The sequence below is a fragment of the Aplosporella prunicola genome, assembly GCF_010093885.1.
Source record: "Aplosporella prunicola CBS 121167 unplaced genomic scaffold K452scaffold_14, whole genome shotgun sequence".
NCBI lineage: Eukaryota > Fungi > Ascomycota > Dothideomycetes > Botryosphaeriales > Aplosporellaceae > Aplosporella > Aplosporella prunicola.
In genome coordinates, this window is record NW_022983542.1 from 736,232 (window position 1) to 760,238 (window position 24,007).

A 24,007-nucleotide genomic window follows, 5' to 3' on the forward strand; every position below is an offset into this window, starting at 1 on the left:
CACCTTCACAATGGCCGGCCGTCCCAACTCGTGGCAGGAGAAGCTCCAAGGTACCTGCTTTTATTCCCCACTGATTACCTGCTGCCCTGGCACTGACTCCTCCCAGACTACTGCAGGGCCATCTCCTACCCCCCACCAGTCTACAAGGAGTTCTCTGACCGACGAGGTGAGTTTGAGTCGTGTGTCTCTTCCCTTTCGGGGCTTTCTCCTTCGCTTGCACACGGCCCCCTTGCTTCCCACACAGATCATATTTTTGGGCATTTTACCCTTTTTCCCACCTGGCGCACCCCGTCGTCGGAACAAGCTTCCCCAAATGCACATAGACACATAGACACAACATTCACCGCTTTCCCTTCTTTCTTCTTTCCCACGAGAGCCAAGCTGACGGGTCGTTTTTTTTTTCGTTGGTTGGCAGGCGGCCGCACAGCCTGGTCCAGCAGCGTCCACATCGGCAACATGAGCGTCCCCGCGCGGTTCTGGTACGATGGCCAGTACGTCGAAAAGGCCAAGGAGGACGCCGCCGAGGTCGCCATGCAGAGACTCTGCGGCACGCCGCAGCGCGGCGGCTGGTAGTCCGGCCCCGTCAACCTAACTGCCGCTGCTCGGGATCGTCGTCCGCCTCCGCGTTGACACGGCACCACCTCCTTCGACGGCCTTGGTCGTCGTCTCGCCGCTGTCTGTGGTCCCCCGGCTCCAACGAACGGGGCCTGCCAGAGCTCAGACGCCAAAAACTGGCTTTCTCCAACCCGGCCCTCGCGACGCCGTGGTCTCCGGCGAGAAGCCAGTCTCTTTTCCTCTTGTTCTTTCTCTTCTCTTCACAGCGCGCTCTCGCGGCGCCGCGTACTTGTTGTTCCTGACCATTCTTTCTTTCTTTCCTACTCTGTCACATGGGAATGCTTAAACGGAAAGCGGGCACACACCGGCGCAGAAGAATGGGGCATGTTACGGCACAGGCACAGTACCAAGGGGTTTTTTTTCTATTGTTTCTTCAACGGCGCTTACCTCCCTCTATTCACACCTCCTCTCCCATACATCGTCGATGCATTGTTACCCCTTCCCCCCTGTCTGTTGTCTCCCCTTTCTTCCTCCCTCCCATCCCTCCAGCAGTCAGTCAGTCAGTCAGTCTCTCTCTCACTCGCTCTCTCCTCTCTTTCTTCCTGTGAAGACTCAGCTCTTCTCATTCAGGGCAGAGAGCAGCGATGACGGCTATGACGACGACGACAACTACGACTACCACTGCCTCTCTCCACAGTGCCAATATTGTACGCTAGGAAAATTCCTCGGTTCTCGTCCTCTTCCTTCTTCTCCTGTTGTTCGCGCGCGCGCCTTGTCACCTGTACCCCTGTAGTAGCATCTAGCTTCGCGCGCCTCGTCCCTTCTCCCACGAAAAGCAGTCTTATCTTCGGGCGGACAGAAATGGCATTCTTCACTCCTCTCTCTCTCATCGCACTTAGTCTCTGATGATGCCTAGTTTGCTTGCTTGCTTGCTATGACGTACTGTTGTGCAAAACCACAACCCTCCATCTTTAGTCTTTACCCTTCCCCTTCCCTTTCCATTTCCATTTCCATTTCCTCCTCAACCCCCATATCCCCCCATCCACCCGTCCACCACACACACCAAACACCGCCAAACCCAAACCCGAACCCACCACCACCCCAGTCTGAGTCGTTTCTGAGTCGTCTGTTTTGTCACGTCAAACCAAACCGAGCTGTGTCGTGTCGTGTCGTGTCGTCGCGTCACACCTGCAGCGCAGCCCTACGGCCCCACTCGCCCTCTCTGTTGCAAGCCTGCAGCGCGGTGCAGCGCGGTGTGACGTTCGCGCTCTGACGCACGCACGGACGGGCTGGTGCGGGTCAGTGGTACAAGGGCTGGGCTGGGCTGCGTTATCTACAGTACAGCACGTCCTAGAGCCGTGTCTAGGCGCACTGGTGTGAGCTGTGGGCTGTGGCCGAGACGGCGGGCAGTGGGTTGTACGCTGGGTTTGGGGTGTGGGTTAGGTCTGAGGGCGCGATGGATGACGAACGAAGTGCGTGTCTGCCAGGCTGCTAGGTATTGTCGGGTTGTTGTTGCACGGTAGGTCCTCGTTGGTACCTACCTACCTACCGTCCGTTTGTGTGTCCGTTTGCGCGGGCCGGAGCTTGTCAGATGGGATGAGGTACCAGATGTCAGATGTCAGATGTCAAATGTTGAATGGCGACGTGCTGGATCGGGCTAGGCTAGGCTAGGCTGGCGCGCGCGTGTGTGTGTGGTAGCGGTAGTGTACATATACGTACGTGCGTACGTACATGCGTACATGCGTACATGCAAGCTCGCTTGCTCGCATGCAGGCAAGCTTGCTGCACGAAAGCACGCGGCGTTTGCCGCTGTCGTTTGCGTGTCTGTTTGTTTGTATATGTGTGTTTGCTTGCGGAGGCGGTGACGCTTGACGGTCGTGTATGTGCCTTTCCTTTCCTCTCCCCGCCGTCCTGCCTTCTTCCTCTCACAGCCTTACTCTCTGATGACGTTTTCCCTTGCCTATCGCCGTCGGTTTGCTTGTCGGTGTGGCTACTTACTTGCAAACCAAACGAGCGAGTGAGTGAGGTGAGCGCGTTTGCGTGCGCGGTTCGTTATGTGGGCCGCAAGCACTGATTCGGACGGCGGGACAGGGCGAGACGGATCGGGGCGCTGTGTCTTGGACACAGCACCGGCGGTGGAGAGACGTGCGATGCCGTTTGAGCGGGCTGCGCAGGAGGGGGACCACTCCGTGGGTTTTTTGTTTTTGACTCGTTGTGTTTCTGTTTCTGTTTCTGTTTCTCTCTGGATTAGTTCAACGGCGCGTTGTCTCTCGTTTTTGGTCTTGGCGGCGCTGAGTGCGCGCTCACGATATGTCTGCTTGGTTGCTTTGGTTGTGTGCTGCTTCACCATGTGTGTTCGTGTGCATTTGAGCGCGGCTGTTAGCTAATGATGTTCTATTTAGGTAGTTGATAATGCAGCCCAGCGCCTAGGCTCCCGAGACCCTGCCTGCTTTCAGTGTGCTACCTGCATGCTTCTCTGTCCCTACCAGACCGCTCCGTTCATCCATCCATGCATTCGCCCACACCGCTCGTGATCTCGTGCTACCCGCCTGCCTAGCGGCTCCCTCAGTAACAACTCCTCCCACCATCGCCGTCTGAGTGAGGTACTCAACCACCGCTCCGCCTACAAGCCCTTTAATCAATGTTTACTGCTTCTCTGATTCTGTTCGCTCGTGATACCGGCTTGTCAGTGGTGCTTTGTCTCGCTATGCGTTAGTCTATGAGCCGCTCCATACCAAGAGGAATGCACTCCGGGCCGATTTTCTTTCTTGTTGTGTTTGTGTCCATGTCAGTGTCCGCATCCGCGCGCAATTTCTTCGCAGGCGGTGCGGCAGTGTCGTCATCGCGTTGCTGCTCGCCCAAGAACCGCTTCGGCACTCTCTGGTTCTCCTCTTGCGTGTGGTCGTAAGCCACCGCCTGGGCAGCCTCCGCCACGTCTGCACCATCTTGAGATACCTGCCACCCATGTTGCTTGCCGTCGTTGTCTTGCAACTCTCCCACCATCCTCTGGTCAGGACTCAGTCTCTCAACCCTAATCCCAAGCTCAGCACACACATCGCCCACATACTCCGGCTCAGCAGCCATGTACATGGCGACCTTCTGCACCGCAAGCCGGATATCCGCCTGGGCCTGCTCGTCCGTCAGTTGCTCCAGCTTCGGCATACCCGCCACGCCATCTCCTCTCTGACCGTCTGCTTCTTTCCTCGCTACCTCCTCGATCCACTCTCGTAGAGGCCCCATCCTCCACACGCTTGTTTGCCTGCCGCGGAAGAACATGCAGAGGCGACGCGCCGCGATGAGGTCCTCGACGCTGGGCGCGCAGGCGTGGAGCTGCGTTAGCGCGAACTGGATGTACGGGTATTCGGTGTCGACGAAGGGGGCGCTGGGGTCGTTGTACCGGGCGAGGAGCTCGCGGATGAATGGGTGCAGGGCGCTGGCGTTGGGGCTGTATGAGAGCATAGCGTGAGCGGGTGAAGGAGGAACGGAGTTGGCGCGCGGATAGACGTGGATGTCGGCGCAGTTGGCCGGCGGCGTGGAGGTGGATCGGAGAGGGAGGGTTGCGGCGGAAGGTTTCGTTCTGTCGGTGCGGCTCTCGTGTGGTTGTCTATCCGTGTTCGCGTGTTCGAGATTGTTGCCTTCGCCTTGATGGTCTTCGCCCATCTCAATGTCGATGGTAGTATCCATCGATTCTTTTTCGATGATGTCTTTTGCTGGAGGGGCTTGCTGTGAGGTTGCTTTAGACTTGGTGGTGGTGACGTTGCTTATGAAGTCCTTGTGTGCCTTTCTCTCGGCGTTTTCATGTCCAAGATTCCTGCCTTCACTTTCGCGTTCCTGGCCCTTGCCAATATCGACAGCTTTGGTGGTGCTGTTCTTGGGTTCTTGTTTGATGTTAGTCTTTGCTGGTGAGTTTTGGTGTGTGGTCATATTAAGCTTGGTGGAGGCGACGCCATTATGTTTAATGTCCTTGTTTTCGTTTTGGCCGGTGACTCCTTGCCCTTCACCTCCATGCCTCCGATGCATCACTTTTTCGACAGACTTGGTGGTCTTGTCCTTCTTTTCGTCTTCAATGTCCATCATTGCTGAAGGATTGAGTAAAAGATGGTGGTAGGATAAGTGTATGGGTGGAAGCATATATGGCGTCTGCGACATCGGAGCCAAGCTGGTGTTGAAGGGTGAAAGTGTTCGTGAAGGAAGGTCGCTGGAAGATTAGATAGTAGAGGTTTGAGTCATGAACGGACTTCTGATGAAGCGTAACTGTGAAGTGTAGGTCATGCCAGAGTGTAAGAAGCCACGCGCCTGCCTCTCTAGAGGACGCTCGAGAATCCACTTTCACATCTGAGTAGGTTTTCAAAGGACTTCGTGGGTGTCTTGTGGCAAACTTTAGCATCTTCTATCGACGCTAATGTGGTAGTACTCCATAATAGGAGTCAACTTCAACCAGAATATCAATCCACCTCCGTGTACAGAAGAATCTACTCGACACTGGCCAACCCGGAATGCTCAACCCTCCGACAGAGCTCCTCCAGCCCGTAGATGTAGTGCCAACGTGCAAACATGCTTGAGAAAGGGAGGCAGAGGCAGTTTAGTGGTACAGGTGCAGGGAAGGCGATGGGTACTGGGAAGCGTGAAATTGCGATGAGAGACATCTAATGAGAATTATATCGAAGGGAGAGTCAATACTCGAGTCAATAAAATTTTCCAGCCGGGGGCCGGGAACCCCTGCGTGTGTGGATGCAGTGTGGTGTTGAGGTTGGATCGACAAGCGAAGTGCGCACGGAGCGGGACGCGCTACCTACCTAGCTCCCCTGCGGGACGACCCGGCCCGACCCACATCCATCCAATTTTGCGAGACGACATGTCAACTCATCCCACTCTTCGTCGAACCTTACGTCCTTCAAGGATCGGCCCCGAAGCCCCATTTCCGGTCACTCCGAAGTCGACACGGTGTACCATTGCTACGACCCCTCTGGAAGCTGTTCGCAACCCTTGCGATGGCAGTTGTGGAGATCCGTGGCAGCCTGATTGGCGAAGCAATCTTGGTGCTCCAAAATCTCTGCCCATTTGAAAACAGTTACCACCTCGGATATCTGGGATCTACCTGGCCATTGACATCCGAAACTCTCAGTCCCAGAAAATTGTTGATCTGCTTGGACTTTTCAGTAAATGACCATATTTGACTCCTGCAGCCGTGCCTCTACCCTATCCTTGGAACACCTCAATGCTTCAACACATTCTGTCATATTGACATATTGCCCTTGCTCCTTGAGAAGATGCATGTTTATGTTCTGTGAGCATAGAAGGTAAAGACAAGCCGGTCTACACCTAGCCTAGCCATCTCTGCGAGACACATCCTAGCAGAATACCGGACCAATCGTTACACGCCGCGAGCCATGTTTAAGCATACCACCGACGGAATCCCTTTGCCAAGTCTTCTATCACCCGCTAGACGTCAATGGGACAATGATGTTTGGCCGGCGCGATGAGCAAATAGTGAAACAGGCCTACGGTTGAGCGCTTCGTTGCAAAGGCTATCTACCGCGTACTGTTTTCCCACGCCTCAAAGATTCAGAAGGTCTTCCGATTGACCCAAGGCTCCGGAAGTGAAGACGAAACACTGAGCGCCGCAAAGACAACACCATCTTTCAGACACCAAAACCCAGCAGCTCACACTCACCTTCAGTCCCCGCAGAAGGCCAACCCCCCTTATATAATGCACTGAAACGAACACCTCTGCAACCCACCGAGAGCTGTGTGGCTTAATTAAAGACCAGCCAGTCTGAACGACATCACGATACTACAAACAACATCCCGAGCTCGAATCCCAGCACGACAATTATAACAATAATAATATAATAATAATAAAACTACTAACCAGGAAAATAGCTTATAAAAAATAGTAATATAATATAATAAAGGGACGAGGGGGTTTGAGGTTGGAAACGGATAGAGATGTAGGCCTTCTTGTAAGGCCGAACTCTTTTTGTGCGCCGCAGTAAGGTATAAATTTTTTTCAACATGTATTTAAATGTGTGTGCGCCTACTTTTTCTTCTTAAACCATGCTTTCAGTTGCTTTTTGTAGTTTGTAGTACGTATCTCTGAGCTATACATGATGGTGGGTGTTGTGTTAAGTAGTTGCACGCACCGGTGCTGTTTATTCGACGGAGCGTGCGTAAAAGCTCTCATGGCTACACTGTTATTATGTGGCTCGTTATAACACTTGTATATGAAGCTGATGTTATTGGTTGCAACAGTTGTCAACAGAGACGTCGAAGGTCAACAAGTTTGTCACCACGAATATACATGAAATTGTGACGATTATGGTGAATGTAATTAGCTGGCTTGTATGGTGTTGTTTGTCGTGGTTGTAAGAGCCACTGAAGCTTCTAGCATCAATCATGCTTATAGACGCAGTTTTGATGTCCTCGTTCATTCATTTTGTTATCATGTTATCTTTCGCCTATGTTCCTGACGCTCTCAATCGTTTTCGTTCTCGACCTGGACCGCGCCTTGACTCCACACAGCTGAAGCGCTGTTGGACGATTTTAGCGGCATTACAACGCCCCCAACAGTCCACTACCTACAACCTCGCCGCCTCCCACTCCCGCCCCGCCGTCTTCAGCCCCCTCTCTCCATCCACAAGTACACACCAGCCCTCGCCGCCCCTCCCACCGCCGCCCAAATCCCCCGCAATCGCCGCCTTGAACTCGCGCTGGGCATAAGCCAAGCCCTCGTCGTCAAAGCTCCCGGGCTGCAACCACACCGCCGGCACTCCCGCCTCTTTAGCCTCTTTCAGCAGCTCGCGCGTCACGGCCGGCGGCGTGATCACGCTCAGCGAGGTCTCAGTCGGGGTGAGGAGGGCTTTTGGCGAGGGCATGGTGGGGTAGGCGGTTGTGAGGACGCTGATGCTTTGGGAGCGCGGGTTGAGGGGCGTGACGGGCAGGGAGTGCGTTAGGTACCAGGTGAATACTGGGAGCTGTCAGTTCTGTTTGTAGCGGGGTGTGGTGTAGCAGGTGCAGCAGGTGCGTAGGGTGGGGTGTACCTTTGTGTCCGAACTTGGTGGGGTCGGAGCTTGCGCCTGCGACGGCGAAGCGGGGCGACGAGAAGAAGGTTTTCAGTGCTGTTTCCATTGTGTGCGTGGACAAAAATAGAGTCCTGGAGTTGGAAGGGATGAGGTCGAGGTCGAGGTCGAAAGGTGATGTGGTAGGTAAGCTTGAGCTGAGCTTGAGCTTGGATGCCTGACGTCCCGCTGTAACGGGTTGCCGGTGACGTCGGCGATTGCGGAGATTGCGTGCTCTTCCCCGCCTGAGGCCTCCGCGCCTTTCCCGGTTCGGAAGCGATAGGTACACGTTTCAACGACACCACGCTCCCACGCGTCGCCGCTCAAATGGCTTGAACGTATCATCACATTTTCCTGGGTGAAGCTGATGAGGCGAATCTGTGGAGCTGACGAGGCGCGACTCTGTTGTCGCTGCTGTTAAAAAGGGACACGAATGCCTCACGCCTACTGAGCTGGCCGCGGCCTCACCAGCGTACTCGATCACAAGGCTGTTGCGCAGAGCCCGAGCTGATGGAGTCTGGCTCACTTGAAACACGGGGTAGCACTCTTTGTTTCACGTTTGAGACAGGTTGACGGTGAGACAAGGCAGGTACTCGATACATTTATTTTCCTATCAACGCAAAAGCAAGGATTCACTGTCGAACCAGAAGAAATTCTTCGTACCAAGATCTATCGGCAAAAGAAGATACTTCTAAAAGTATCATCTGCGAAAAATTTACTAACATACAATTATGGGGCATGCAGTCGTTTGGGTACTGATGTTTCTGCATATATCAGAGTGCTCACCGGTCAGCAAAAAGTAACATTGACACTCAGGTATCCAGAGAGGGGAAGGGGTTGCGGCGTATCACCCGATATGCAAGCCTGCAAAATCTGGGAGCAAGAGGCATTTGATGCCCAACATCGAACGGTATGCTGATGATTTTCGTAGAAGTCTTCGTCGGTTGGGCTGACGCGCGTATAGATATCTTGAATGCTTCGAATGAAATGCGAAAGAAGTGAATGTCGATTACATATAACTGCGGCCATGTTGACCGGTCGGAAAGCCTCAAAATTTATCCGCAGTGCCGCTGTACGCTTCCAAACCTGAGTGGCTGAAATACCTGCAGGGCTCTGTTGAAACAACGTTCAGGCCTTCTCAGGGGAGCTCAACTAACGAGAGGTTGACAAGCCCGCCCGCTAGCAAGTGTGCAGCCTCATTGGAGGAACAAAATTCTTCGAACGGCGCCACGTACAACACCCTAGGCCATCCCGCAGGGCACCCAATGCATGCATACCAACGAGTGTGGCTGTGGCCACAGTCCGCGGTCTACGTGGCTTGCATTGCCTAACCTACGTATCCTGCAAGTGGCAAATTTGTCGACTTATATCAACTCTTGACTTCTGCGCACATTTGAAGTGAAAAACATCTTCTCTCAATTCCAAGCAAATTGCAGATTAACTCAGGATCTGCCAACTGCTTACCTACACAACAAACTCACCGACAATGCCTCACTCGGTGGCAGAGTCCTCTTCGACCGCCAGGTCTGATAGGTTCAAGAAGAAGCAGAAGGAGATTGACAAAGGAAGCATCAAAAGCGGCAAAAGCTCCAAGAGCACCAAGTCGGCAGAAACCTCACCGAGATTCAACCATTGCCTCGATGCAGCAAAAGCCAGCATCGATGAGTTCCTTGCTGAAGCAACCACACCCTACTTTGTCCTCTGGATCCCATATGGTGATTCAGAGGAGGCTTTGCCCGAGTTCGCGGAGTCATGTTTCCACCGCAAGTTCATGAAGCATCTCAGGGACAATCGCTGGACAGAAGCTGCATTCTTCTTCCAAGGTTACTGGGAAGGTGCTGCCCTTCTCATGGCCAAGGTTGGACATGAAGATATATGTCTTCGTGCCGATGGCATGAAAACGTTGCAGGCTTCGGGAGTCTTTGACAGCTTCCCCTGGCCACGCTCTCGTTTCCCGCCAGCTTGCTACGTCTACAAGACCGATACCATTCAAGAGATCTCTTTGACGACGGCGGAGTACAAGGACTACTGGGTTCTTGCATGTACGGGCATGCTTGAAGCTTACCAAGCATCCTGCCAGCGGCAGATGAGTATGTACTTCCTCCCGATTTACCTCGCATATGACTGAACTGACTTAGCAGACCGTTTCACCAACCCTCGCTGCGGGTTCCTCAACTTGGCGAAGAAAACTGATGCGCCGTTCAAGCACCTGTGTTATGCCAACTCATGGTGTGACGGACCGCTCTCAGTGTTCCACCGGGGGCGCCCCGATTTCCGTCAAGTGTACGCGAACCAGGGCCCTGCCACTCCTTCCCGGAAGTATGTCGTTGATGCATATCCCTACCGGGCTGCGCACCTTTCGGAGGGACAAATTCCCTTCGCAAGCACCAGGCGAACTTCGATTGATGGTCCTCGCCGTGCTCCCTCGATTATGCAGAAAGTCTGGCGTCGAGGCTCGACGGTTTCGACCATTGCTCCCGAGGCCCCTGCTCTTCCTTCTACTGCGGATAAGGCGACAGAAACTGTCACTCCTCCTGCTTTAGACAGGGGAACGGACCCTGATACTCCTAGTGGAGTTGACAAGGGTACGGGAACTGTCACTCCATCTAGCTCGGACAAAGGCACGGAAACCGTCACTCCTGTTGGCTCAGACAAAGCAACGGAAACCGTCGGTCCTTCTGTATCAGACGGAGGCGTGCAGACCGAAATCATCGAAGAGGAGCCGGAAGTTTTCCAAGTTCAGGTTGGCGATGAATTGGTAATGGAGCAACCTCTTGGACCCGGCTTCGATGAGAAAATCATCATCAAGGTCGCCGACGTCTTGGACATCGACAAGCTGGCAGAAGCCTCGAACGCGCCCGACCAAGACGACAAGGCAGACGACAAGAAGGACGACAAGGGAAGCATCGAGTCCGAGCACATGCAACCCGAGCACCAAGTGCTTCTCGAGGAGCTTACTCGCGAGACCAAACGACTTGAGGAAATGAGGCGTCAACTGCAGGTTTTCGTGGAGAAGCATGGTATTGACATCCGGCTCCTAGACCACTGGGAGAAGTACTCGTCACAAAGCACCGAGCTGAAGCAGCTTCGACCGCGCTGCCTGCTACCTTCCGAGGCCCTCCGCGAGCGACACGAGCTCATGAAAGAGAGCCTGTTGAAGGTGGAAGAGGGCCGGGCAGCAGTACGGCACCGGTGCATTGAGGCTCTAGAGAAAATCACGCGAGAGCTCCAGGGGATCCCCGTCATTGAGACTCCCCCAGCGGGCGTTGAGATCCCGGATGACAAGGTGATCCTCGACCACGAAGAGGAAGCTTCTCCGTCCCAGGCAAAGTCGACAACCGATATCAAGGAGATGTCAACCCTCAAACGCCTTCTCACACGCATCAGCTCCATGATCTCGAACCTCACGACCCCGCGCTCGCAATCCCTCTTCGACAACGCGGTCTGGTACGCCAAACTCGCGGTCCGCAACCTCAGCCTCGGCTACCTCTGGCAACTGTAAGTCCTCTCAACCTAACCTAACCCTTCCCCACAATGCAACACAACGAACAACTGTTAACGCGCACATAGCACCCGCTGGCCCACCAACGTAGTCTGCCAACCCTTCCTCCGCTGCGGCGGCTGGCTCTTCGAGCCCCAGCGCTGGGCCACGCTAGCCGACAGGTCCGAGCAGCGCCTCAGCACCATCTACCGCATCCTCGTGTCGGCATGCGCATGGGAAGCGATATTCTGGGCCGCGAACGCGTCGAGACGGCAAGAGAGCGAGGCCGCGGACGGCACCGACGGCGCCGCGACCCCGCTTGTACGGGCCGAGGCTGAGGGCGGAGACGCTGCTGCTGCCGCTGGCGAGAGCGAGGAGGGCGAGATGGAGTTGTGGAAGAAGAAGAAGGAGGAGGAGATTACGCATTGGTTGCTCTGCGAGGATTTGGAACGCGCGAGAGGCGCGTTGAAGGAGTTGGAGGGCGCGAGGGAGGCCGAGGATGCGGGGTGGGAGCTGGTGGGGTTGGAGGGGCTGGAGAGCCTCGCGAGGGCTGTGCATGGTGAGCCTGTGCGGGAGCCTGTTAAGCCGGCTGCGGCGGAGGCGGAATAAGTGGAGGTATTACTTGTGCGACTTCTTCTTCTGTGGTCTTCTTCTCCTTTTCTCATTCTCTTCTCCTTCATCGCCGTCTTTTTCTTTTCCGTCATTTTTCTTTTCCATCATCATCATCGTCATCATCTCGTTCTTATTCTTCTTGCGCATTTGGAAATTGTCATTCGTCTGGCGGGGTTTCTCTCTATACTATCTACTAATATAGTCTGCTTCCTGGAGAAGCAGAGGAGGGCGTTCGGCTGCATGGAGTTGGGACGGCATGGCATGGGGCTGGGGCATCATCAGGCTGGCGACGGATTTTGATTTCGGGTTTAGGGCTTTTTGGTGTTTCTTTGATGTACCATGATCAGCAGTAAATGCATGCGTGTTTTCAATGTTTTCTGGGATGTGGTTTGCGACTGGTATGGCGCGACTTGGTGAAGGAGCTGGGTCTTCTACTTTGATGCGATATAAGCTCCGCTAAAACATGCTAATTGCTAACATCAGTTGTATTGAAGGCTAATAGTCACATGAGTGTCCATATGTTAGAGGGGCTGTGTCGCATATAGGTAAAGAGCCGGTCTACCATCCTGTCGCCTAGGAGCGCCGCACAGAACATCAGCGATTAAATCCACAGACTATCCATCCGCACAGCACAAGGCAGAGTGGCGAGGCAGCGAGGCTGAAGCTCGCGCTTATATGCCTGCATGCATGTGTGCAACCTCTTGCACAGCATAGCACAGCCGCAAAGCGGGGTCAGCGGCACACCGGCTCAGCCTCGACGTCAACAAGTTACAACATCACTTAACTCTGCCTTCCTGGCACTTATTCAGTTATTCTTATACGTGCCTCGCGTGCAAATAAAAAACTGTCAAGTCGATATAGCAGGGATTCACTGGCGTTGGAACCGGTGCCGACTGGCTTGTGGCTACCTACCTATTGTGTCTGAGCCCGGCTGCTGCGGAAGGTACAGTGCTGCTTACAGCCTTCCAACTTCCTCTCACTCATCACTCATATTGACTTCTACACTCACAGGCAATCTTTTCATCACTCCATTCTTAACCAGGACAAACAAAAAAGCCAGCGAGAAGACACCCGCACCAACACAACACACAACTCCCAAAAGCGACCTCAAGCCACCAAAAAACCGCCAACCATGCCCGGCCCTCTACTCCCGACATACCTCGCCACAGAGCCGCTACTAAAGCGGCCTGAGCCGGAGCCCCCGGTACCCAAAGCAACCACAGCACCACCCTCACCAACGCCACCAAGCCCCTACACGCGCCCCGTCGAGCTCGTCATGGTCCTCGCGCAACTAGGCTCCTCGCTCTGCCTCGGCGCGGCGTTCCTCGACCTCGACGCGGGCGTGCCGCTCGCGCGTCCGAGCCCGGCCATCCGGCCTCTGTACCACGTGCGTCATACGCCCCAACCCAACCCGTCATCAAGAGTAGACTCAGCAATGCTGACTGTACCGCGCTTTTTCTAGCTCTTTGACCGTGCGCCCAACAATCCGCTTACGCCTACCGTGGCGGTCTGCTTCGCGCTCTTCATCGCCAGCGCGTACGCGTACTGCCTCGTCTCTGCGCTTGGCGCGCTGGCGTCGCGTCCACGGAAATTGCTGACGCTGGCGGGGAGTGCGGTCGTAGGGCTGGTGGGGGGGTTGGCTGTGGGGTTGACGCTGCTGGAGGCGGCGTTTCTGGTTGTGCCGGTTTGTGTGAGTGCCGGGTTGGGCGTGGTGTGGTGTTTTGCGGATGTGGGAAGGGGGGATGAAAGTGAGGATGAGGGGGTGGGGATGGTGGAGATGAGCTGGGTGGAGGAAAAGGTTTAGTGGTGTTGCGTCGTTGGTGCCTGTTTAGATGTTTAAATTGAGGGAGGGCTTTTGTGTGCGGTTTCAGTGCGTGGTTGTGGTTGATGGGAAATCTTCTCGGCTATTGTATTTAGTTATGTATTTACTACTTTCTTTAAATTCTCTTGTGGTTTCCTACTCTATAGTCTAGAATGAACTTCATAGCTTTTGTACTTTTAACTGCTAGTGACAGATAAATATGAACAGAAATTACTAATAGTTCTAAAGACGGAAAGTAAGCAATTGTTATACATTTTCTAGAAAGTATATAGGTCCATGCCTAGACCGTTAGGGCGTAAAGTCGTTGCGTCTCGTCCAGGCGGCGCATAGCTTAGCGGCTTCGTGCTGTCCGCTGTCCCTAACCGTCTAGCGGGCTAAGTGGATGAAGCGACGCCGTCAAGCTGCTTAGTGATGTCTCTGTATTTGCGAGTAGGTGTTAGCTTTATAATGCGTGGAGAGACACGAAAAAACATAGATTATAGATTAGGTTTGACTCTATTCGACACTTGTATAAGCTTAACGCGTCACATGTAGGTGGCTCTTTATACGCGCGCGGTCAACACCGTACGCGGTATCTTCGTATTCAGTTATATTGTCAGCAACACCACTTCCTACATCCCATATCGGTCCTCTGCCGTCCCGATGAAACATAGGCCATCCGCCCCGTCTATGGGGACGGCTCAAGACCATCTGCTTACATACACGTGTTCAGGCGGTGCCGGCCCTGTTCTGCGCTGGATGTCTTTACACCCTGCGACAGTTTCCATCGTGCCGGGCCTGTGCCTTAGCTGCTCCCATGACCGTCCTCTATAATCCTATCCCCTCGCCATCCCTTCGTCTCGATGATATGACCCGCCTCGACCCCGGACCTGCAGCCCGCAATCCTAATCACACCGCCAGGAACGTCTCTTTCTCCATCATTCCATAATCGTAAAGGGGAAGAGGCCGTCAAAATCATCTCGTATAAAAATAAAAAATAAAAAATAGAAAAACGAAAAAACAAAAACACTAAAAATGAGAAAGATAAGAAATTAAGTAAAACAAAAACGAAAAAACACTTAGAAAACGAAAAACAAGGAATTAAAATTAACGATTATCAATTATCTCTTTTGTTGTTAGGGGGTTTACGGCGCAGAATATACTATATCTGTAATTAAGACCCTTGTAAATATAACAGTCTAATTAACGTTCTACTTTACTATATTCTCTAAGAAAGTAACTAAATTTCTCTACGTATCCTACCTTTCCTAAAGCCTCCTAGTCTACTAATAATAATGTAAAGTAAGTACTTTACTCTCTCCTTTAACTCCCCTAATATAACTATAGATTAGTATCTAGGTACTACGACTACTATAACCAAGCCTTCTCAGCCCTTCTCATTTCCCACGCACGTACTCCTCCTAGACACCCCTCACGCCCCCACAAACCCATCGTATCCGTACAGAGAAAGCGCAAAGTGGGCAACAGATGCATGCAAGCGAAAATAATGGATGGATGGATATATGGACGAATGAACAAACGGGCAGAAGCACGGTAGATAGAGGCACGCACACCACGCCCACCTCCACCCCCATCCGCAGGACCAAGAGACAGCCAGACAGATAGACAGACAGACACCCACGCACCTACCTATCACGCCAGACACAACCAACCAACCAACCAAGGGCAGAAGCACGGTAGATAGAGGCACGCACACCACGCCCACCTCCACCCCCATCCGCAGGACCAAGAGACAGCCAGACAGATAGACAGACAGACACCCACGCACCTACCTATCACGCCAGACACAACCAACCAACCAACCAACCAACCCCCCCAACCCGGCCATCCCGCCTCACAACCAAAGCCACAAAGCCACATCAACCAAACCGAAACGACACAACACGACACAGCGACAGAAGCCAGCCAGCCAACTTGCAATATTTGATTTTGAGTTTGATTTCCAGACCATCGTCTTCTTCATAATAGTAGCCTACCTACCCACCTTACCTCGATACCTACCTACGCAGCAATGCCGCGCTTCTCCGACTCGGAGAAGAAGATGATCATGCGCCAGAGCTTCTTGACCAGGGGTTCGGCCTCCTCGTCCAGTGCCTGGGAGTATAACGTTAGCAGTTCCCTTAGCACACACACATGTGACGCGGCTGACGGAGCGTGAAGAGAAGGGAAGGGACAGGAAAGGTAAGGAGAGGTAAAGAAAGGAAAGGAACAGAAAAAAGAAGACTCACCTCCTCCAGCACCTTGATCAAATCATCCGGCTTGCCCTGCCCCCGCACATGCTCCTCCACCACATCCACCAGCATCTGCTCCCTGACCCCCAGATAATCCTCAATCTTCTTCTCAATGAACGGATGCAGCTGGGCCTTCATAATCTCCTCGTCGATATACTTCCAGTCGACCTGCCAATTGACCAGACCCTCGAGATCGTTCGGAATATCCGCCGCCAGCTGCTTGGCCGCCTCGCGCTTCTCTTCCTCCGTCATATTTGCCTTCAGGTCGTTGGGGTCGAACGGAATGAGCCCGACCTTGCGCCGCTGCGACTGCTCCGTGTCTTCCTCGTCCTCGAGCAGGCCTTCGACCTCGGCCGCCGTGCGCCGCGGCGCCGCTTGTTGCGCCCGCTGCGACGCCGCTGCCGCCAGCGACATCTTGAAGCGCGCCGGCTCGCGCGGCGTCGTGGGTGCTGCGGCCGAGCGCGCTGACAGCTCGCTGGCCGTGCGGTCCAGAAACGAGTCGGCCAGCCCGCGCGCTTGCTCGCGCTTCTCCGTCTCACGCGCGTTCTCGCGGTCCTCGGCTTCGCGGTCCTTCTGGTCGGCAGCCGACTCGCGTTGGCGGAACGCCTGTCGGTTGCGCAACCACATCGGACGGTCCGAGTAGTACTCTTCGGCCTTGCGGGCGGATTCCTCGTCGTCATCCCAGTCGGCGAGGCGCTTGGCCATGGCGTCCTTCTCGGCCTCCTGCGCCTTCTCCTCTTCGTCGTCACGCTTTTTCTCACGTGCAAGAGCAGCCGTACGACTCTTCTCGCGGTTCTGCCAACGACGCTCTTCCTCACGGTAGGACTTGTCCTCCTCTGCCTTTTGCTTAGCCTTGCGACGACGCTCCAGCTCCTCGTCGCTGGCCGGATCATCCTCATCCTCGCGGTGGATCCAGGAAGAAGAGCCATTGACAAACGCCACGCCGTTCTGATAGTCCTTGGGAATCTGCGCGCCGGTGAAAGCCTTGGGACCGCTTGGCGCACCTTCCACACCACGCTTGCTGGGTCCGAGAGGGATGCCGTTCGCGCCACCACCGGGTCCGCTAGGTGCCGTCGTAGGCGGCGAAGCCAGGCGGTTGATGCGGGCCCCCGAGCCTCTCTGACGTTCCAGCTTCTCCATCTCCTCTTCACGCGCCAGACGCTCCATATCCCTGCGCACACTGCGATCACGGAAAGCAGCAATCTCCGCCGCGACGGTCTCGCGCATTTCAGGAGGAATGTCAGACAGTTCGTCCTCGACGGTAAGAGGGATGGTGACGACTTCGCCGGTAGCGCCGTCGATCTTGGTCTCGGAATCGCCCATGGCGACGTCGCCTTCGTTGTCCTGGGTCGGAGCTTCACGGGGGTGGAAAAGGCTATGGATGACACTAGTCAAGGCCTCCTTGGCGGTATCAACACGGAACTGCGCAGCGGACTCGTCTTCGTCGCGTTTGCCCTTCCACTCCTCGGCGTATGCCATCGAGGCCTCGTCAACCTTGACCTGTAGACACATCAGTATTTAAAGCCATTGAAATGCCAGAATAACAAAACCATACCAAGAGAATCGTCTTCTCGACCTCTTCCTCCGTCTTCATAGCTTCCTGCTTCTTGAGCGGGACCTCGACGCCATTCTTGAAAATCTCCGCCGCGGTCTCCAAGCTCTGGGCATCCTCATACTCGGCAAAGCCAAACTTGCACGGCTTGTCGTCGGCATCTGTGACCCTGCTCCAGCGACGCAAGTTCCCCGCCGTGCGCAATATCCGCTCAACGCCGTCGTCGCCGCCCACGCCGTCCGGGATGTTGCCAATGAAGATGGTGCGCATAATCTCCTCGCGCGTAGGCGGCTGCAACGACATGATCGAGTCGCGCATCTGGCCGCGCTGCGAATCGCCCCTCAAGTCGCCGCCGAGGCCCGGACGCCTACCGCCGGCCGACAGCGGCTCGGCGGCGCTCTCCTTGCGGCCCGAGGGCGCGGGGCTGGGGCCCGTGGTGCCCAGGCGAATGACGGGCGCGCTGAAGTTGATGTTGGGCATGCCGGCCGGGGGCTGGAAGTTGGGCGGGAGGTTGCCGGGGCGCGCGGGCAGCGGCGACTGCGCCTGCTGGATTCCGGGGGGAGCGCTCACGCCCGGCGCGGGCATGGCTCCGGGAGGCGGCCCTGTCCGTACGGTGTGTTGTCAGCGTCTTGTCTTGTCTCGTCGGCGTCGAGGTTGCTTACCCATGCCGGGCGGCGGAGCCATTCCTGGCGGCGTCCCGCTGGCGCCTGGGTAGGCAGCGTAGCCTGGGGGGCGCGCATATTGTCCTGGAGCTGCGACGGGTTAGCCGGGCGTGATGCGCGGGACGGGCAGGTGAAGAGCGCCTCACCTTGATAGTTGTACATGGCGGCAGCTCAATGCGCGTCGCACAGCAGAGTGAAGAGACGGGTCGGAGAGCGGAGGGAGCAGCGAGAGTAACAGCCGACAACTGCAGCTGCTCGAAGAAAGAGAGAGAGATACGGTAGACGAACAAGTCGCTGGAGCTTCTTCGCCAAACGCGCGCTCGGGCCACGCGCGCGCCCCGGCCGGAAACTTTGAGCGCGGGAAGATGCACATCCCACGTCCTTGTCGACTCCATTGAAGTGTGTGTGTCCCCATCCATCCATTCGCACCTCCGCGCTGACCTCCCTCCTCCTCCTCCCAGCCTCTGCCACCACCATGGAACTCCGACTGCGCTCCAACCTCATCTCCGCCTTCGCCCGCCCATGTCTCCACCACCACCACCAGCGCCAGTCCCTGCTGGCCAGCACGAGGGCCTTCAGCGTCTCAGCCGCCCGCCACGACGGCCAATCCCCCAGCGGTAGCCCCGAAGAGCAGCAGCAGCGCGCGCCCGCGCCGACCGGAGCGCCCACGCAGCCCAACGCCTCGCCGCGCTCGCACGAACTAACCAGCCTGCTCAACGACGCCCTGTCCTTCACCAAGACGGCCGGGCCGCGGACCTCGCGCTTCAAAGCCGCGACGGCGCAAGCCGACAACCGGACCCACACGCGGCTGGGCTTCTCGCAAGCACCCAACACCAACAACAACGCCAACAACCCGTTCGGCGGCGCCGCGGCGCGCACGCGCAGCTCCTCGGCCGAAGACGCCCTCAACCTGTTCGGCTCGCTAGACCGGGGCCCGCGGCCGGGGGGGCTCTACGAGCGCGTGGGCCAGCTCTCGCGCGCCCAGGGCATCGCCGCCTCGCCCAAGGACCTGCTGACGCCGCCGGACCCGGAGCTGCTGCCGCGGCTGGGGCCCGCCGCCGGCCGCTCCATCGAAATCAGCAAGAATCTCGACCTGGCGCGCGGCTTGCGCCTGCTTGATCAGACTATGAGCCGGAACCGCGTCCGTGGCCACTATCTCAACCAGCAGTTCTATGAGCGCCCGGGCTTGAAGCGCAAGCGTCTGGCTAGTATGCGCTGGCGTAATCGCTTCATGAACGGCTTCAAGGCGACGGTCGAGCGTGTGCAGTATCTTAGGCGGCAGGGCTGGTAGATGGGGTGGGGTGTTGTGGTTGGATTGGAAGGAGTGGATGGAGCGGAGAGCACGCAGAGCAAAGAGGAAGAAAACCCGAAACTTGACAGCAGCGGCCACGAGAAGACAGAGGGCAGAGTGTGTGTGAATGCGGTATAGGCACGACGTACGCATGTTTGCATCCAGGGGGTTCTGTTCAGGCATCAAGGGGGGGTCCCAAGTTGTCTAGTCTTTTGGCTCCGCGTCGAAAATGTATCATCGTCTGTAAATGAAGCCACGGTTCTCACTCTTGTCATTGAACGGGACGGTGCTACGAACGAACAAGCTTCTACATCCCCTTAGATGCCCAGTTTGCTCTACCCGTCTCTTCCATCTTTATACCTATGAGGCTACCTAATTCGGCAGTGCGAAATCTATGTGTGAATTTCCTAAAATCATTACCCTCCCAAACCCTCTAACCCCAAACCCCCCGAAAACACAACCCCACTAAACAAACCGCCCAAACCTAAACCCACCAATTGCCCAGCCCCTCCTGCGTCCCCAACCCGCCTTCCCCTTCCCCTTCCCCTCCGTATCCCCTCTCCTCCCCCCACCACCAGCGCCCGCACCCGCACTGCCCAAAAGCGCCCTCCCCAAAACGCGCCAGCTCTTGCTTCTGCTGCTGCTGCTTAGTGCGCGGGCTACACCGCCACCGCGACCGCCGGCTCTGGTAGGAGCACCAGCACCAGCAGGAAGAGGATGGTGTGTGCCTACAGCACGATTTTCTCGCTCCACGGGCAGCAGCGTCAGTGTGTGCTCCCGCTCCGCCAGCTGCGCGCGCATAAAGTCCCAGCTTGCGCTCTCGGCTACCAGGAGGGCGAGGTGCTGCTGTTCGCGCGCTGTCGCTGTGGCCGCGTCTGCGCTGCGTGACGGCGCCTCCCCCGCGCCCTCGTTCGCGTTCTCGTTCGCGTTCGCGGCTGGGACGGGCGAGGGCGCGTGGGGTCCTCCTCCGCTGCTGCCGCTACCGTTCCCGCGGTTCGTGATAGTGACGGTGGCGGCGGCGGTGGTACTGGTGCCAGCATTGCTGTCGCCCAGCCGCCGCAGCGCCCGCCGCCTCGCGACGTTGTGGTACAGACGGTGCTTTGCGGGCCCTAGGGAGGGGACGGGGTAGACGCGGGGGGTTGGGGTGTCTGTGGCAGCTGGGGGGCTGAGGCCCGGGCCTGGCAGGAGGCGGAGGGGCAGTGGCTGTTCCTGTCCCTGGCTCCGGGTTTGATCTTGCCTACTGCCGCTGCTACTGCTGTTGCTGCTGCTGGTGATGGTGGCCGTGTTGCTGCCGCACCGCGGCGGCGCAGAAATGTCCAGCAGCGAGGAGTGGACGTAGTAGACCGGCTCCGGCGGGGCTACGGCGTCGACGCCGAGGTGGCAGCTGCTGGGGCGGCGAGAGTGGTAGGACGGGATGTCGGAGTGGTAGGAGGGGGCGGAGGAGAGGAGGGAGTCTGTTTCCGGGTCGCGGGGGCGGTAGAGCGGAAGGGGCTCGTGCGGGGTGTGCTGTTGTTGGGGGAGCAGCAGCATGCTGGTGGTCATGGTTGTGGCTGTGCTGGTGGTCGTGCTGGTGGTCGTGCTGGTGGATTGGTTTGTGGGTGGGTGTGCTAGAGAGCTCCACACCTAAGATGGAGAGAGAGAGAAGGAGAGGTGCGAGAGATGCTGCTGTAGCTGAGGATGCCCTGCTTGCTTGCTTGCTTGCTTGCTTGCTGCAAGCTCTCTTTACGGCGCAGCTGCTCCACCTCCAGAGAGAGCCAAGAGCTAGGACCGAGATAGATAGATAGATAGCAAAAAGCCCACTACCACCAACCGCTAGCTAACAAGGGCGCAACGCGTTCGATAAGCCAGCTGGTCAAAGAAGAAAATAAATTAGAAGCAGAACCAGAACGAGCAGAAGAGAAAAAAACGCAAGAAGTGAAAAAACAAACCGCGGCAGACAGTAGTAGTGTAGGGCAAGCCAAGCCGCAGTACCTATTCAAGAACAGCTAGGTAGTTAGCAAGCCGCGCCACACAGCCAGTTAGTGCAGCCGTTATATCGCAACCCTAGAGCACCTATGTAGGGACACACCAAACCGCGAAAAGAACGTGTCGTGTCCATCATCCACACACGCAGTAAGGTCAAGAGAGCCGGCACAAACGCGCGCGCCCGCCCAAGCCGGCTAGCCACAGCCGCCCGCCCATCCGTCTTGGCCCGCGTCGTTCGTCGCCCGTCCGCCCTCCCCCTTGCCTTGCGTTGGATCTCGTGCGTGCGCCATCCACACCGAGCATGGGCAGGCAGAGTACATACACACACCTACCTAGCGGTCGCGTGCCTGAGCTACTGCGGGGAAAAGGCCCGAGGCGGCACGACCGCCGAACAATGAGGCATGCGCCAGCAAGCCGGCTGCGTGCGTGCGTACATATCTTGCTTGCTTGCTTGCTTGCTTCAGCATCTTTCTCTTCCTTCGCCTGCTTGGCGTAAGATGACGCCGCCAGGGTCTGGCCGCAGGAGCAGGAGCACACCTGTGCGCGCCAGCCTCGTGATTTTCTGTCGTTGTCCGACCGCTCGCACCGCTCCATCGGCATCCTTCTGCCACGACGGAGAGGGCTTGTGACGTCTGGATCTGCGTCGTCACTAGCTCCGCGCGGCTCCGCGTTGGCGCGTGTTTAGCGGGCTGGCTGGCTTCACTCTCAGGCGTAATCGTGATGGATTTTTTTTCTTGGGTTGGGGTGGGGTGGGGGCGCTGGTTGTTAGCTAAGGCTAGGTTAGGTAGTGCGGTAAAGCTGGACGGGTCTTCTCGCCAGATGCTTGTCTTTCCGATCTTGTTGAGAGACACTGAGAGAACAGAGATATCACACAGCCACATGTCTACTTCCGTCATGATCTCGACGTCTTTCTCAATTTCTGTATCATAGTCGTAACGCGTCATATGTAAAAAAGAAAAACGGTAAAAAAGGAAAAAGCTAACCTTGAAGCAAAACCAGCATGCAACCCTCGGTTATCCTGATGCCCCTCTGGGACGATCCGTCTCGTTATTTTTTGTTCCATTTGAAGTCATTGTGCCCGCACCATGAGGGTATCAGTTTCCAGAAAACGCCGCAAACCTAAAAGCAAAGCGCCATGCGACACCAATGGATCTATCTACCACTTCATAGGCTGATCAATGCAGCCCTCGGCAAAGCCTTCGTCCTCCATCATCTCGTCCTCGCCGTCCTCGATTTCAATCTTGGTGCCCAGTGCCTGCCGACCCTGCGTGATCATGGCTCTGAGCTGAGCGTTCAGCTTTCGCATGCTCGCGTTGGCCTCTTGATCCTCCCTGCGTCTCTGGGCCATCCACTTCTGCGTCTCTGGCGAGAGGGGCGTGCTCTTTCCGGAACTGTTGCTGTTGATGGATGTTCTCGAATGCGCCCGGGAGCGGGGCAGCGTGGAATACGCAGACTTCTCCGTCTGAACCGCCGGTGAGCCAGTTTGGCCAGTCGAGGATCGCCGCGGAGCGGGGAGGATTGAGCGTCGAGGTCCAGAAGATGCCCGGGGCCGCGAGAATCGAGGCACGCCATTTGGCTGGGGCGTTTTCCGCACTGTGCTCGACGACTTCGCGTCTTCAGTTGGTCGAGGTACCATCACCCAGCTTGCCCCCATGTCCGTATGCTGCTTCTTTGCCGGGCGCTGTGGACTGTCCTCTCTCGCTCGGCAGAGCTCATTCTGGGGAAATCGGCCGGGTACCGGGTTTGAAGAGAAATCGAACCCTCTTGGGCTGTGATGGGTGCTGACATCCTCCCAGACACTGCAAGTTGAACTTTTCCTGTTCAGACCGTTGGGTCTCGGCATCTTGTATCCTTGGCCCCCGCCAGCGTAGAAGCCTCTGAAGGTGCTGTTGCGAGCAAACTCCCAGACCTTGCTGGCTACTCCTCCGACCAGCGTGAAGACAAATCTGCCCCAGCCCTCAGATGTAGCATCATTCGTGGATTGAGATCGCTTGCGTTTGCCGTGGCCAAGGGCCGTGGAAGCGGAGATGGCGTTGTCGTCGTGACTGGTGACGCTCCATCTCCGCCGAAAGTCGACGTACGGGTTGTCGTCCTCGGTGTCGTAGATAGCTGCCGCCTTCAACCCCGGAGTATCCAGGCCCCCGGCGCAGGTGTATCGGGTGTTGACAAAGGGTGGCGGGCTTGTGGTGTCGATGGAGCGCATGATGGTTGAAACATCAGCCATAGTGGTCCAGCCGTTGGCAGAAGCAGAGTAAGGTGTGTTGAGGTTGTTGACAGAAGACGAATCCGGATCGGCGCGGGAACGCTTCCGACTTAAGTTCGGTGTTGTTGCATCATCCCAGGTTCCTGTTCGGCGCAGAGGGGAACCGTGAGGAGGTGCAGAGGAGATGGAGGTGGGGGTATGAGGTGGTTGAAAAATAGACGCCCGAGCTCCCTGACAAGGATGCAGCTTTTGCGGCAGAAGCGCCCCACGGGCTGGGACGGATCTTGCGGATTTGGTAGGTTGCGGTGAGCCGGTCATGTTGGCGAGTGGAGCCTTGGAGCTCAGAGACAAAGGGCTGAATGCGGGGAGAAAAGTGGAACAAGGGTTTGTTGGTCACGTCCGCTGGCGACCAGTTGTAAGATCTTCTAGATAGACATGGCGAACGAATGATGTGGGCGCGTCGTCGGGTTCATGGAGGAGTGGGTGCGGGGTGATTAAAGGTGTTTTCTGGGTCAGTGAACGCTGCAAACTACCAAGCTACCCCGGCAACAGGCCAGGGAAGCATCGTGACGTGC

At 56.2% G+C, this 24,007-nt stretch overlaps 10 protein-coding genes across 10 annotated transcripts; 4 read left to right on the forward strand and 6 right to left on the reverse strand.

Moving 5' to 3' along the window:
- Positions 1–10: 10 nt before the first annotated feature.
- K452DRAFT_298814 (uncharacterized protein) lies at positions 11–573 on the forward strand (the record flags this gene model as incomplete). Its single annotated transcript, XM_033542154.1, has 3 exons — positions 11–50; positions 107–166; positions 416–573. 3 exons carry the CDS (start codon positions 11–13, stop codon positions 571–573), a joined length of 258 nt encoding a protein of 85 aa, XP_033397158.1.
- Positions 574–3,267: 2,694 nt separating this feature from the next.
- On the reverse strand, positions 3,268–4,632 carry K452DRAFT_298815 (uncharacterized protein; the record flags this gene model as incomplete). The annotated part of the gene is made up of 1 exon (XM_033542155.1): positions 3,268–4,632. One exon carries the CDS (start codon positions 4,630–4,632, stop codon positions 3,268–3,270), a length of 1,365 nt encoding a protein of 454 aa, XP_033397159.1.
- Positions 4,633–6,904: 2,272 nt separating this feature from the next.
- Positions 6,905–7,758, reverse strand: K452DRAFT_272322 (uncharacterized protein). Its single transcript, XM_033539085.1, has 2 exons — positions 7,596–7,758; positions 6,905–7,522 (listed from the first exon to the last, which is right to left on the reverse strand). Exons 1-2 carry the CDS (start codon positions 7,681–7,683, stop codon positions 7,134–7,136), a joined length of 477 nt encoding a protein of 158 aa, XP_033397160.1. The 5' UTR covers positions 7,684–7,758; the 3' UTR covers positions 6,905–7,133.
- A 2,028-nt stretch (positions 7,759–9,786) lies between these two features.
- K452DRAFT_288148 (uncharacterized protein) lies at positions 9,787–12,070 on the forward strand. The gene is made up of 2 exons (XM_033540600.1): positions 9,787–11,111; positions 11,184–12,070. The coding sequence occupies exons 1-2, from the start codon at positions 10,045–10,047 to the stop codon at positions 11,701–11,703; spliced, it is 1,587 nt and encodes a 528-aa protein (XP_033397161.1). The 5' UTR covers positions 9,787–10,044; the 3' UTR covers positions 11,704–12,070.
- A 478-nt stretch (positions 12,071–12,548) lies between these two features.
- Positions 12,549–13,721, forward strand: K452DRAFT_319061 (uncharacterized protein). The gene is made up of 3 exons (XM_033544211.1): positions 12,549–12,649; positions 12,718–13,093; positions 13,169–13,721. The coding sequence occupies exons 2-3, from the start codon at positions 12,839–12,841 to the stop codon at positions 13,508–13,510; spliced, it is 597 nt and encodes a 198-aa protein (XP_033397162.1). The 5' UTR covers positions 12,549–12,649; positions 12,718–12,838; the 3' UTR covers positions 13,511–13,721.
- A 1,808-nt stretch (positions 13,722–15,529) lies between these two features.
- On the reverse strand, positions 15,530–17,995 carry K452DRAFT_309204 (uncharacterized protein; the record flags this gene model as incomplete). The annotated part of the gene is made up of 4 exons (XM_033543229.1): positions 15,530–15,622; positions 15,757–17,259; positions 17,315–17,913; positions 17,974–17,995. 4 exons carry the CDS (start codon positions 17,993–17,995, stop codon positions 15,530–15,532), a joined length of 2,217 nt encoding a protein of 738 aa, XP_033397163.1.
- Positions 17,996–18,359: 364 nt separating this feature from the next.
- Positions 18,360–19,530, forward strand: K452DRAFT_288151 (uncharacterized protein). The gene has a single exon (XM_033540601.1). The coding sequence runs from the start codon at positions 18,449–18,451 to the stop codon at positions 19,262–19,264; it is 816 nt and encodes a 271-aa protein (XP_033397164.1). The 5' UTR covers positions 18,360–18,448; the 3' UTR covers positions 19,265–19,530.
- Positions 19,531–19,729: 199 nt separating this feature from the next.
- K452DRAFT_298821 (uncharacterized protein) lies at positions 19,730–20,806 on the reverse strand (the record flags this gene model as incomplete). Its single annotated transcript, XM_033542156.1, has 1 exon — positions 19,730–20,806. The coding sequence occupies one exon, from the start codon at positions 20,804–20,806 to the stop codon at positions 19,730–19,732; it is 1,077 nt and encodes a 358-aa protein (XP_033397165.1).
- A 377-nt stretch (positions 20,807–21,183) lies between these two features.
- K452DRAFT_39703 (uncharacterized protein) lies at positions 21,184–22,279 on the reverse strand. The gene has a single exon (XM_033546611.1). It carries the CDS (start codon positions 22,171–22,173, stop codon positions 21,562–21,564), a length of 612 nt encoding a protein of 203 aa, XP_033397166.1. The 5' UTR covers positions 22,174–22,279; the 3' UTR covers positions 21,184–21,561.
- Positions 22,127–23,916, reverse strand: K452DRAFT_288152 (uncharacterized protein). The gene has a single exon (XM_033540602.1). The coding sequence runs from the start codon at positions 23,748–23,750 to the stop codon at positions 22,386–22,388; it is 1,365 nt and encodes a 454-aa protein (XP_033397167.1). The 5' UTR covers positions 23,751–23,916; the 3' UTR covers positions 22,127–22,385.
- Positions 23,917–24,007: the final 91 nt, after the last annotated feature.